The sequence below is a fragment of the Dryobates pubescens genome, chromosome Z (assembly GCF_014839835.1).
Source record: "Dryobates pubescens isolate bDryPub1 chromosome Z, bDryPub1.pri, whole genome shotgun sequence".
NCBI lineage: Eukaryota > Metazoa > Chordata > Aves > Piciformes > Picidae > Dryobates > Dryobates pubescens.
In genome coordinates this window covers 107,082,333-107,096,986 of record NC_071657.1, presented here as the reverse complement: position 1 = coordinate 107,096,986, position 14,654 = coordinate 107,082,333, and the positions used below count along the sequence as shown (strand labels likewise).

The window sequence follows — 14,654 nt, the reverse complement described above, 5'->3', positions numbered from 1 at the left end:
GCTTTTTGCCACAAGCACCAGGTTGGACCATTGTCACCTGCAGCCGTGTACAAAATGTTCTTAATGTCTGGACCATCTCGCACAGGTCCCAGACCCACTGCTTGGACTACTTCTTGCTTTATCTGGTCAAAGGCTGCTTGTTGTTCAGGTCCCCAGTGGAAACTGTTCCTCTTTCGAGTCACATCATACAGAGGTTTCACAATCTGACTGTATCCAGGAATGTGTAGTCTCCAAAATCCCACTATCCCCAAGAAACGTAGAGTTTCTTGCTTGTTCGTGGGATTTGCCATGGTAGAGACTCTATTTACCACATCCACTGGAATGTGTCGGCGTCCATCCTGCCACTGCACTCCCAGAAACTGGATCTCTGTGGTAGGACCTTTCACTTTGTCTCTCTTGATGGCAAAACCTGCATTCAGGAGAATGTCCATGATTTTGTTACCTTTCTCGAAGACTTCCTCAGCAGTTTTACCCCAGACGATGATATCATCGATGAACTGGATGTGTTCTGGAGCACCACCTTCCTCCAGAGCATCATGGATTACTGCATGACAGATGCTGGAGCTGTGGATCCAGCCCATTGGCAGTCTGTTGAAAGTGTACTGGATTCCTCTCCAGGTGAAAGCAAACTGAGGCCTGCATTCCTCTGCTATGGGAATAGAGAAGAAGGCATTAGCAATGTCTATGGTAGCATACCATTTGGCCTCTTTGGATTCCAGCTCATACTGGAGTTCCATCATGTCTGGTACTGCTGCACTCATAGGCGGAGTTACTTCATTCAGGGCTCGGTAGTCCACTGTCAGACGCCAGTCTCCATTTGGCTTTCGCACAGGCCACACTGGACTGTTGAAAGGTGAATGAGTTTTGCTGATGACTTTCTGACTCTCCAACTGACGAATCAGATTCTGAATGGGCAACAAAGAGTCACGGTTGGTTCTGTATTGTCTGTGATGCACAGTCCGAGAAGCAACCGGCAACTTAATGTCCTGAATCTTGTGTTGTCCCACAACTGCAGATTCATCAGAAAGCTCAGGTCTAGCAGACAGCTTCAGTTTTTGTCCATCAATTTCTACAGAAGCTACTCCAAAAGCCCATTTGTAACCTTTAGGGTCTTTGAAACGCCCTTCTCTCAGAAAATCAATTCCCAAAATACAAGGTGCATCAGGTCCGGTCACAACTGTATGCTTTTTCCACTGTTTACCAGTTAAGCTTATATTAACCTCCACTTTACTTAACTCTTGAGATCCACCAGTGACTCCCAGAATAGTTATGGACTCTGATCCCTGATAATTTGATGGCAATATGGTGCACTGAGCTCCTGTGTCAACCAAGGCCCTGTACTTCTGAAAGTGTGAAGTGCCAGGCCACTGGATGTACACATCCCAATAGATTCTGTTATCTGTATTACCCCTCTCCTCCCCCTGGCGGGAGGCAGGGCACCCCTAGTTATGGGGAACATGTCCACAGGTGCAACGAGCACACTGTGCAGTGTTAGAACTGGAGCCACTGTTGGAGCTACTAGAGTTGTCCTGGGGAACTGTAGAAGTAACAGCTACCCTTCTGGTATTGCTACCTCGGGTTCTGCCACTTTGCAGTTCTCTCAGTCTCCTGAAAAGATTAGAAGTTGGTTGACCATCCCACCTGTTCATGTTCTCACCAAACTGATCACGCAGGGTAATCCAAATAGTCCTACGTGACTGCCTTGGTGGTCTGTTTTGGTTTGATCTGTTTTGGAATGACCTCCTTGGAGGATGTCTATTCCTCACAGATGAAACCTGTACCCACCTGGAGGAAGAATTGGAATCATCTCTTTGTGCCAATTGGCATATGGAATCTTTGATTTCATCCTTCAGCTCTCTCATGCAATTTTCCAGTTTTCCAGACAGAGTTTCAATGGCTGAAACCAAAGAAACACGTGTCATGCTATCATCCAATTGTCTCAATTGATCAGTGAATTGGCCAACCGTAAGAGGAGCTCCACCATAATTTCTTGCTACAATTCTGCTTGCCAGAATGTTTGCATAATTGGAAGGAGCAAGCTTGATGAGCTTTTTAGTAAGACCATTTCCTACAGGAACATCATCAGGATTCAGAGATTCATGTTCACCATAGAGTACCTCTCTAACAGCAAATTCTCTCAGACGCTTGATTCCCTCATCTATGGTAGTCCAGGGCTTAGGATTCCATGGAAGATCATCTCGGGAAGGGTATCTCATGAGAACCGCCATTAGAAGGCGTATCCACAGATTAACCTTACCGAGAGCCTTGCCTAGATGTCTATCTATTCCATTATCCTTTGAGAGAGTTCCTAGCTGGGCTGCTGACTTGTCTCCAACCATTAGAGCTGGAGCACCTGTATCATAACATCTACCAAGCCAAGCGAGAACTGGCTCCTTATCTGCTCTGAGATAGTCTTTTCTCACATTTCTAAGCTCCTCACGTGGTGAAGAGCAGTCGGTTATGTCATCTTGTTCTTGCTCCTCTGCCTCCTGTTCCTCAACTTGTGGTCCCAACAACCTCTCAAAGATCCCTTTAAGCTGAGAAGCACCACCACTAGCTGCTGTCCTACCAAGAGATGCATCTCGATCCTCTGATGATCTCAATAACTCAGCTATATTTTTAAGACAGATTTTCTCTTCCTCCCCAGCAGAAGAACCCTGCTGTGCATCCCCGTCAGCTCCTGAATCAGCTTTAGTCTTACCCTTCCTTGTTGTTAAAACTGCTACTTGCTTTACTGGAGCTGTGTTTGGGTTTCCAGCTGCCTTATTATCAGAAGCTGATAAGCTTTGAGACAGATTAGCTGCTTTGGAGGACGCTTCCGCTCCTGCCATGGAAGAAGGAGGAAATGACTTTGCCTCGTTAATGGTGGCTGCCTGGGACACAGGAGCCGCCATGTTTGGGGCTACTGTAGCCCCTGGCTGCTTGCCAGAATCATCACCATTGCTATTCAGAGCTGCCTTGCCGATTGACTTTTTAGCTTTATCTTTAACTGACACAGATTCTCCATTATCATCCTCACTGGATGTTCCTGAAACAGAGCTAGGGTGGCGTTTTCGTCTCTTAACCCTCCGTTTTATAACAAAACATGCCTTGGACACTTTTTTCTCCCGGTACAGTGCTACCAACAAATACACATTAATTATCATCATCAGCAGGACTACACACATCAAGAAAATCAGCTTTGGATCCCAGCCATCACTTAAAATTACCCTTTCACCGAGCGGAATCTTAAACTCTTTTATCTCAATAGGGAGTGTGCTAGATGTAACATTCCTGTACTTTTTAACATAAAAGAATTCCAGGCACTGATCATACAGAAGCCGAATCTTGTACTTAAACCACAAATATAATTTTTGCATTATATATTTACCTATCTTATCGATAATCATACCCAGGCAATACTTGTAGATCAATACACCAAAGACCGAGAAGAACAGACGCTCAAAAAGCCAAAACACCTTCATGTTTGCTCGTTCGACTTAAGCAAGCAATAAATCAAACTAATTGGTCGTTTGAGGCTGTGCCTTTAAGAACAAACACTGCTGGAACACACTGGCTAATGTTTTTGGTACTAGAACCAAAACATTCTGATATTCTAAACGAATTTCATTGGTTGATAAAAAAAATTCAGCTTTAGATTGTGAAGCGGTTGGAAAATTTTTTCCTCAGTTCTGTTCGGTTTGGGAGTTGGGGGAGTTTGGTGTTTCAGCCTGTTCTCCCTGCCTGCTTCTTCTGCGAACTGCTGGACTTGGCCTTCAGATAAGCAAACACTAATCCTGCATGGGCTTTTGAAGCTTGCTAACAACTCTTTTCCTTAGTAACTTGCCTTTCTCTCTCTCTAACCCCTTTTTGGGGAAAAAGGGAGGTAAGGGGGGGAGAGAGGGGGTTCCAAAGAGGGGATCCCTCCCTGAGGGAGGGATTTTTGTTGTGTTATTTGTCTTTGCTGTGTATTTCTGTGTATATATTGTAAATACCTGTATATATTGTGTTATATATAACCTGCTTTCCATATATGCTTGTAAATATATAGCTTTTGCTCTTCGACTGAGTTAGCTGTGGTTTCTTACTCTGTGGAGGAGGGAGAGCTAAGCCCTCTCTCAACCTACCACAGGCCTGCTCCCACAGTACAGTGACTGCAATACAGAGTTGTGATCTTAGTCTCTGCTGTGTAGTGGAGTGTTTCATAAAGCAGTTTGTCTAACTGTTGATAAGATACATGTCAACAGAAAGGCACATGACTTTGAGAATGACTAAATTTAGTTTCTAGCACTGAAGCATTTAACATTTCTTAAGAATTTTTTTCTTTTAGTTTCAGGCAGCTGTGGAAAGGTTTGTTTATTCTTGTGCTGGATACTGTGTGGCAACCTTTGTACTTGGAATAGGAGACAGGCACAATGACAACATTATGATTACAGAAACAGGTGAGCTATGTTTTGAAAATTTCATAGAAGCAGTAGACACTGTCTATAATTCATTAGATTTATCTTTCATTTTAAAATAATGTTTTTAGCAATTAATGAAGAGAGACTCTCCAGTTCTGTGGCATTGCTTACAACTTCAGTTCCTTTTGTGATATTAAAATATATTGTCACTCTTTTTGGCCTTCATATAGGCTCTAGATATTTATCATCTATCTTTTCTAAAGACAAGTTTGTTAAAAACTAAGTCACAAAGAATGTAAAACTTTCTAGTGTCTAGATTGAAGATCAAAAAGCAAAAAACCTTCAAAAAAGCAGACAGCTGTTCACATGCCTGCAGTGTGGATGTGGCTCTGACCGTGAGGCCATATCTCTGTCAGAATTCAGATGTTACTGGACCGATTTCACTTCTAAGGAACATAATTACTTTATTGTATAAAATCCTAGAAGACAAGTTTACATGGAGTGTATTTGTTTTGCTGCTGAGGTCTGTGGGATGGCTTCAGTCCTCCTGAACAAATAATTTTATTTTTTTTTGTATTACAAACTTTGAGAATTCTTTCTGCAGCTTCACATTGATTCATTCCTAATTTTACTCACCTAATTTTACTCACCCAGATAGGTCCCTAGAACAAACAATGCATATGGAGAAGATCTGTTTGATCAAAGAAATTAACTTCCAGTTTCATTATTGTCTTGCTTCATAATTGTCTTGACATAATGCAAAGGGACAGAAAATACTTTTGGCTTAGTTAGAAGGCTGTCTATTTAATATTAATTGTATTATTGTTAAGGTTTTACCAATTGAAGTCTAGAGAAAAAGCAGAAGTGAGCTAACTGAAGACTACAGTAAAAATAATTTACCAGATGTTCTTGAGGAAAAGAAGATAAAGAATAAGGTAGTATTAGTGTCCATTGGCATAAAATGAAGGAAAGGTCAGTAGAAAGGGAGACAGAGAAGGAAAGGTTATTCTGTTGTGGTCAGAACCAGAGCCTTAGAGTCTTTAATGGAAGCAACAGAAGCTGGGACAACAGTCTGAGAGGTCTGCAGAGATTATCAGATTTGGTAGGTAGAGAGGACTCAAACTGTCTGAAATGCTGAAACATCTAAGGATGTTCCACGTACAGGTGACTGTTGAATATATCATTTTACATAATTTGATGATATACCTTTCTTTATAGGCATACCACTATTACAAATGTGGTTTTAAGTAACCATGCTCTTTTATCCTTACGTCTTGGCTGCCAGTGAAAGTAATAATCTGAAGAGCAAAGCTCTCTTCTCTCTTATAGGTGTAGTGATCCTTAAAAGGGGAGTTTTCATGGCTTTTCCAGAAATCAATACCCTACTACAATCTCAAAGTTATCCAGAGGGCAACAATGTAAACTTATTCTGCACAGTACAGAGCGGTTTAGAAATGGGTAATGGAGGTCTGTGATGAAGAAGCATTTTCTACTGAGCAACATCAAACCAAGAAGCTGGATAGTGCCAGAATCCCAAGGGTATTTGAAGCATAATCCACAAGCCTTTTCCAGGTAGTGGAGTATGTAGCAATCTGAGGCACAAACCCTCCTTGGTTGATTTTTGAACAGCTGTGGTACAATGATAAATAAGAATTAACTTTGCCAAGAGGACAGACTTTTTTTTTTTAATTGTTCTTTTTTAAAAGAGAAAATAGGGTTGTGCTGTTGTTTGTTTGTTTTTTTCTGAAAGCAGGTGATCATACATACCCCAAGAAAGAAATTTTTTAATTACTGTAAACACAATAATAAGAATCTTTGACAGTTTATTGTATTTGAGCCTAATTGTGACTTCTTCTCTTTATGAAGGTAACCTTTTCCATATTGATTTTGGCCATATTCTTGGCAATTATAAAAGCTTCCTTGGAATTAATAAGGAAAGAGTTCCATTTGTGCTGACTCCAGATTTTCTGTTTGTCATGGGGACTTCTGGAAAGAAGACAAGTGTCCATTTCCATAAATTTCAGGTAAAGAGTAAATATCCAGCTGCAAATCAATTAAACAATGTTTTTTTACCCTCTGAAATGAGCATTAGTGCTTTAGTTCTCAAAGGTCTACACTGCTGGGTATTATGTTAATAAAATTTACTGAACTGTGATACAATTCTGGGATATTTTAGGCCCAACTAAGAGCAGAAATTATCTGTGGGATTATGGGAACTAGAATGCAAATACCCACAAAACCACATTGAAAAGCTTCTTTTAGCAGCAGACAACCAGATAGCCAGTCATTCCTTTGTTTCCTGTCTTGATTGAAAATACATTACAAAGGCTCCAGTACTTGTGAAATTAGAGGAGACTCATACCACTAAGCAGAGCTTTCTGCATAGCATGAGCCAGGTGCAAGGCATTCGTCAGCTGACTTTGCCAGTAGTATTCTCTCCTGATTCTGCCCTTGTGTTGTGAGGCTTTGACTACTGCATCTGAACAGAAATCTGCAGTGACCCTAAGATACATCAGATTCTGGTTTTGTGAAGTGGATGGACTTAAGACTCTGAAATAAAAGAATGGGATAAAAACTCTATTCTGATGTAGCTTCTATTTGAAGCTGAACTCCTCTGAAACAGTTGTGGGGTTTCAGTCTTGTGTAGGACTTGGGCAAAGAGGGAGGAAAGCAAAATGCTGTTTAGTATGTTTAAAGAAATGGCTGAAAGCATTGCTGAGCAGAAATAAATGTGTTTCATTCCTATGCTCATCTTTAGGGACTTTAACTAAGTGCCTGATTTAGAAAGCATGTTTCCTACAGTATCACAAGAAAAAAAAAATATCTGCAGAGTGCAAGTCAAAGCAAAATCCTGACTTAGGTGTTCTGGATTCCCTGAGGATGAACCAGTGTCTGTCCTGTTAAGTAGTCTGGTTTTCTAACCTGAGTACATAATAAAGATTCTTTTTGTTGGATAATGAATATGTCCCTTTGAACATCTACCTTTGTACAGCAAATGATGAGGCAATTGTCATCCTTGAGCCCAGACTTCCAAAAATAACTAAAGAACCAGGTGCAATTTTTGAGTCTTTGTTTTGCATAAGGACTAGCCTTATCATGGTGCAGGTGCCTTGAAGTGGGCCTGTAGTTCAACAGACTGAAGAGCAGGTCAGATATTACTATGAGAAGGGAATGCTGAGCCCATAGTCTCAGAGAACCCTGTGAGCAGTGCTGTGTACATGAGAGATGCTGTTGCTGCAGCTGTAAGTCACGTGCAAGTGTGGGGTACAGACACCACTCTACAGTATGTAATTTCAAAGACAACCTCAGTTCTGTAAGCAGAAACTAGTTGAAAATGAGAATATGTGCTTATGGAGAATTGAAAGACTAGCAACCTGCTAGTGTCTGTAGTGAGATAACGCGTTCATATACACACACACACACACATCATTCAGCATTTAAAGACAATCTGACCTTTACTTCAGCAGCCCAGATACATAAAGCAATAGGAGATTTTAGTCTGGTCTTAGTCTCTCTTGAGTAAGCCATGCCTTCATCATACAGTCCAATTTTGACTGAATACACATTTTGTTGCTCTGCTACAAATTTCTAGATACTACCATCCTTCTAATGCAGATGGTTTAGGAATACTGTGATAGTGCCAGTGTCATTTCTGCTGCTGTCATTAACCAAATGAAAGGTGCTTTACCTTTGTGAACTGGGACCATGGTAGTGACCTGGTTGTTTTAAGTGGGATGATTTAGGTACAGGCAACAGTTCTGCTGTATTAGATACTCTTTATAAACTGTTGTTCAGGTAGTACATTAAAAGGCTTTTCTGCCTCAAAGATGAATAAGAAGAAAGTTAACAGCAAAACAGTAACACATCCCATATTTTGCTCTAAACCCCACATTTTAATTACATTGTCAGAGTACAAAAATAAATAAAATTACAGATTCACTTTTCAGCTGACTGATTTCATCATGTTTCCTACTATTGAGGGATTCAGTTAATGTGCCTGCTGACTCATTCACATATTTTAAAAGTCTCAGCATTTATCCTTCATTGATTTTTAAGAGCATCTTTGTTTAAATTGTACATCAACTACATATAAAAAGGTTTTACTTCAGAGGAATACTTTGGTTTTTACAGGCATTGGTGTTTCTGATAATTTTAAATACTTGCTTTTAAAAAGATGTTTATTTTTCTGGCATTTGTTGGATACAGTCCATACAGATGTGTTACCCATGGCTTATACTGAAGATGTCAGAGGAGGCTAGCTCACAAATAATTTTGACTGAAGTTCAGTGCAACAGAGTATAGTTGGCTATTCATGAACTTCAAAAGCTGTCAGTGGCCCCACAGCTCTTCTGGAACTAGACATCAAGCTCATTTCTATTAGCTCTTCATCTAAATTTTGCTTCCCTTTCTGTTTGTGATCCTTACAACAGTTTAATGATAGTTCAAGGCAAGAGGTTATTAATGACATCATAGAAATGCTTAGCAGGAAGTAATATTTTTAGTCCTAAGGATAATATTTTATCATATCCTAAGGAGGATATTGTGGCCTATTTGCAAAGATGTATTAAAGCATGACTCAGTCCGGGATGACAAGTATTTTTCTGTTCTGTCAATGAATTTTTTCAGCTGCCTTAGTACTGTCCAGATTTCTCTTGCTGTAAGTGTCATGTGCTGGCATTTCCAGCCTTTGGCTGAAACCCAGGCAACTCTTAATCCTATAGACACACAACTCTTTCACTTCCTACTTGTAGAAACTCTTGAGAGACCCTCATCTCAGATCTTTGTAATCTTTTGAGCTTTGTCCACCTACTTATTATTAGCTTGCTTAAAATTGTCTTTGTATTAAATTTTGAGTGCATTTTTATTAATTACATTTAATGTTTTTTTTCATTACTCTGCTGACTTGGTAATACAGAGATCTGTATTTTCAGTACCAATCAAATCAAATTCTTTTATACCATGTGTTTACAAAGTCCCATGTATTTGATTTTCAAGTAAGGGTGATAGTAAAAAATATTTTCTTGTAGTATACTGTACAGGGAAGGGATGGCCTATATAATAGAACTTGGACACTTCCTATTATAGAAATGCCTGACACTAAATCTTGGGACAGTTTCAAACTCTCAAAATAAAGATTCCTTATTGTCTGTTGAACAAAAGAATTTTGGTTTCTCCTCACCTCCTCTCATTTTGCCCATGGCATTCTTCTTAATCTCACAGTAAACATCTCCATAGCCTTGACACGTAGGTATGTGTTATTTGTGGTTCTTTCTGCCTCACTTTAGAAGTGTGAAAATTGGTTTTCTTGAAAGATGTTAATTCAAAGCTCCATTCAGTTTCAGTCTGAATAAATAACTGTAACAGACAGATACAGGGGTTTTAAAATCTTTTGAATTCCTGGAAGGACTGCCTTTCAGATGTAGCGATGCCAGGTTCTTGACTGTGCAATTGTTTTTCTGTCTCAGACACCTGCAGTAGTGAGAAGCATCATCCACAGAGAAATGTAAAACCTTCTTTGATATAACTCTAAAGAGCTTTCATCTCTTTCAAGGGGAACAAAACATGTACTAAGTCTTGTGACAAGACTTCTCTGTTTGAAGTTGATAATACATAAATAGAATTGCCTTCCCCCCCCCTTTCTTTTTTTCCTTTTCTTTTTTTTCCCCCCTCTCCTTCCCCCCCCCCCCCCCCCCTTTCCTCTTTTTCCCCTGGTGTCGTGGAGAGAAACTAATCCCTGTGATAAGATGATGGTGTTTTCTGTCGTAAATTGTTCCTTGACATTGCAATTTATCTTCTGCTTCACTAGAGCTAAACTAGCATTAGAGTTTGTAAGTATGATCTTATTTCAGGATAGAATTTACTTGGAAACAGAGTGAGAAACTACTGGAGAGAGTCTAGTGGAGAGCTGCCAAGATGATTAGGGGACTGGAGCATCTCTTTTAAAAGGAAAGGCTGAGAGACCTGGGAGTGTTTAGCCTGAAGTAGAGAAGACTAAGAGGGGATCTTATAAATGTTTCTAAATATCTAAAGGGCAAGCGTCAAGAGGATGGGGCCAGACTCTTTGCAGTGTTACCCAGTGACAGGACAAGGGACAACAGGCACAAACTAGAACACTGGAAGTTCTGTCTGAACATGAGGGAAAAATTCTTCACTTTGAGGGTGACAGAGCACTGGAATAGGCTTCCCAGAGAGGTTGCAGAGTCTCTTTCTCTGGAGACATTCAAAACTCACCTGGATGCAGCCTTGGGTAGCCTGCTGAGTGAACCTACCTTAGCAAGGAGGTAGGACTAGTTGATCTCCAGAGGTCCTTTCCAACCTCTACCATTCTGTCATTCTGTGAAAAGTTTAAGGGCCCAGGCAATAGGGAAGAAGCAACCCTACAGACAGATTTTCAATGTATCATCATCTTTCCTTAATGTCTTCCTAACCTGTCTGGTTGGTTGTCCTGGTGTTACCGATATGAACAGTGATAGATGGTACAAAGATCATTTGTGCACTTCTTACTGTTTCTAAGGAAGAAGACCAACATACACCTTGTAAAAAATAGACAGTGTTCGAGAAGGCTGATGAGAGTTGCTGGAACTTTATATGAAAATATTTGGTTATCTTAAGAATTCTTTAACAATTTCTATATATTTGTTGAAAGGTTAAAACTGAATATCGAATTGGGTAGAAATTGGCGTTGCTTCAGCTTTGGTTTGAATTGCAACAACCTTCTTGGAAATATTTTTCACCTTGTTACATTACTGCATTGTAGGTCAAATTTAACTTTCTAATATATGATAGATTACTTCATTGCATTGCCTTCCTTAAGATGGTATTTCTAAAAGTAAATAAGTAATACATTTAATATAGGAATAATTTCAGTTTCTGTATTAGTCACTTTGCATTAAATATTCTTTTAAAAAGCATTGCATGTTTTTCCAAGCTGCAGAAAATTCATTCTTCTAAAGGTTATGTTGTTAAGCATAAATTACTTCTGTATGGAAGTTAAAAAGCTATTAAAAAAATAATTCATGGAATCCAGTATGACAGTACATGAACAGAGGAGTCTTGCAGCAAGGCAGCATGCCTGAAGGCTAGAGCTGTCAACTGGAAAAAATTCTCAGAACACCAAGCCTGAAAAATCTCCATTAAATAAGCTGTCACCTCTGCAAAGTTAATAGACATATATATAAAATGAAGAACAGTCCCCTGCAGGTGCTTTGGTACTCAGTATCACTTGCCAGCCATGGTCTTTAAATGGGAACATACCAACTGGAAAGGAAGACAGTTATTGCTGTCTCCTTTAACAGCCACAGAAATTTTAGTGAAGATTTTATGCTTGAGTAATTAAGATTATTAAAAAGAGCCTTTAGTTTGTACACCGAAACAGTACTTGTTGCCCCAAGGTGTGATGCTGAATGAAGTAATACTGCAGGATGTTTCTGCTCAGGTGAATGGCTCTGCTGGGTCTTCTCTGACATACTCAAGTGATTAAATAGTGTTCATTCATGAGTCTTGTGAAATTCCTACACCATCCCTCTCAGTTCACCCCATCATTTAACAAAGAATTCTTATGTCTTGTAGGATGTATGTGTGAAGGCTTATTTAGCTCTTCGACATCACACAAACCTGCTGATCATTCTATTCTCCATGATGCTAATGACTGGAATGCCCCAATTAACCAGCAAAGAAGACATTGAATACATCCGGGATGCACTGACAGTAGGGAAAAGTGAAGAAGATGCCAAAAAGCATTTCCTTGATCAGATAGAGGTTTGCAGAGATAAGGGCTGGACTGTGCAATTTAACTGGTTCTTACATCTTGTGCTTGGAATCAAACAAGGAGTAGAAAAGCATTCTGCTTAACATTTTGTGTAAATCAACTGTGGGTGTGAATAGGAGGTTAATGACTCTACATGTAATTTATGAATGCCAAATAAATGAGCAGTCAAAATTCATTTACTTTGCTGGCAGCTTAAATGGATCTTCTAAAAAGGCAGGGACTTCTGCTCTGCCCCTCCAGAAGATCTTCCTGTACTTGGGTATTTCAATTTTCTTTATTAACATCTAATGACAGTTGAAGTTGCTGGATGCTTTTAACTGGTTGCTTTGCTCATGTACCTGGCATTTTTCTTGTTTTCTTTAGAAACAATTTCAGCTAAATATGAAGGAGGACCTTGAGTATGATGATAACCTACAAATGCAAATATAAATCCCTTATGACATTACCTTAATTGTCATGAGGCCCTTCAAAAAAAAAAAAAAGGGCAGAAGAATCCGTTTTAAAAACCTATGGTTGAACTGAAATCTCTTTAGGCAATTCACTTCTTTCTCAGCATAGCTTACGCTCGAGTGTTTTTCATCCACATCCTTCTCTTTTGCCCCTTCCTTAACACTTTGTCCTTCTTGGATTTTTAATACGTTGTCAGTAGAAAACAGCTTTGGATGTTTACCAGTTTATCCCCTAGAGGGAATTACTTTAGCCTCCTGATATAGACAACTGATTTTGATTGTCCTACCAGGAGAATTTCATAGTTCCCTGGAAGTTCCTCAGGTTTGAGCCTGAAATTCTGAATTTTGAAAGGTTTGTTGTTGTACTTTTTCATGGGGCAAATCCTTAATATATTACAGATTATATTCTTACTATAAAGTTAATAAAATTCTACCTGTATAGTAAAATCTTCGTAGAAAAAGCAATGGTACTTCCTTACTCCTCAGAGAAAACTTATGTAAGAGTAATTGACATTCTACCAAATATTTGAGAAACCCAAAGCTATTTATTCTTCGGTGATATATTTTTGGGATACACCTAGAAGGAATTAAATGGAATCTTTGAAACTGTGTATATTTTGTTATTTATTTTTAATTTCCTTAAGAGACTGTACTGAAAAGCTATTTATGAAAGAAAAAGAATGCCTAAGTTCAATATTTAAACTTAAGAGAGATAAAAATGGACAGTGTTAAGAAGAATTTTAACTTCTCTACTGTAGGGTACCTGCAAATTACCGAGTGTGCCTATGGTAGGAAAAGGAAAGAATATTTATAGCATAAATTAGTCTTTGACTTGAATTATTGTGGTATGCTTCCTGCTAACTGATTTTTACCAAAGAGAGAAGATGGCTTATAATACTGCTTTTTTGCACTTATGCCTGTGTAATTTCTTCTTTCATTGTAGCGTTACATGAGGTTTACATTCTGTATAAATGATCAACTGATTTTTTTAATTCTCTTCTCATTTCCTTGGATCATTTCACAGAACTGTTGAGATTCTCATTACTGCTGCCACTATTACTACTGAGCGTATTCTTGAAGGATTTTTAATAAATGTACTGTAACTGGTGCCTCAGTTATGAGATATAGCAAATCTCTTCTTGAAATGTAGATGTTTTATTGATGACTGTGTACAACTATTTCTGATGTATGTGGTAGATTCTAGTTAAAGAAATCTAAAAATGTTAAAATGTAGAATATTTTGTTGTTCTGTTCCATTGTTATTCTGTGCAAGGCAGTCTTAAGACCATACTGAAATATAAACTAAATAGTGGGCATTGTCTGCGAAATTATGGGTTTCCATTTGTATTTTATAGATCTGAAATAAATGTACATGTTCTATTCATTTGGTTATCATCATGAATAGCTTAGCCTGAAATACACCTAAATATTTTTTATCCATTAACTTAAAGGCTATTTAATCTCAGCGAGAAATCCTATTCAAAGGCCCATTCAGAAGAATTGTTTTAGTTCCATATTAATAACTCCATACAACGTTAACTACCTTAAATTTTAATACTCTGTTATGTTAGAATTGCAATTATTGTAATTGTAAAATGTGAATAGAATATTACCACTTTATAAAGAACACTTAATTCCTGGTTTGTTCCATAAAAAAAAAAAATAATAATCTGAAGATTTTCGTAGACTTACAGAATCGTTTTGTTTGGAACACTTCCTTGGTCCTGCTGGTCACACTATTCCTGAGAAAAGCCAGGATGCTGTTGGAACTAGCAAGTTTCCAGTTTTAAAAAGTAAATCTGCTGCTAAATTTAACTCCATCATGGGGAAATAAATGCTAATCACAATTTCAAGGGAAATAGCACTCCAAGCAGCCTTCGTTCACAGAAAAAAACAGAGTCTACAAGACATTTGCACCCAGAGGAAAGCAGTTTATTCCTACACAAAGCTTAGGCTGATCATTTTTGTTGGCAGTGTACAATGTGATAGATTTGAATTGTATGCAGTTAGTTACAAACATCTGAAACACCTCTGTCCTGAGCTAACTAGCTTTTT

The 14,654-nt window shown here is 38.7% G+C and overlaps 1 protein-coding gene across 1 annotated transcript in view; it reads left to right on the top strand.

Moving 5' to 3' along the window:
* Positions 1–12,936, top strand: part of PIK3CG (phosphatidylinositol-4,5-bisphosphate 3-kinase catalytic subunit gamma) — a 38,111-nt gene extending 25,175 nt beyond the window's left edge. The window contains exons 9-11 of the mRNA XM_054177947.1: positions 4,310–4,421; positions 6,249–6,406; positions 11,952–12,936. Coding sequence (XP_054033922.1) covers positions 4,310–4,421; positions 6,249–6,406; positions 11,952–12,233 — 552 coding nt within the window. The 3' untranslated portion in view covers positions 12,234–12,936. The remainder of the gene's footprint in view (positions 1–4,309; positions 4,422–6,248; positions 6,407–11,951) is intronic.
* The last annotated feature ends 1,718 nt before the right edge of the window (positions 12,937–14,654 follow it).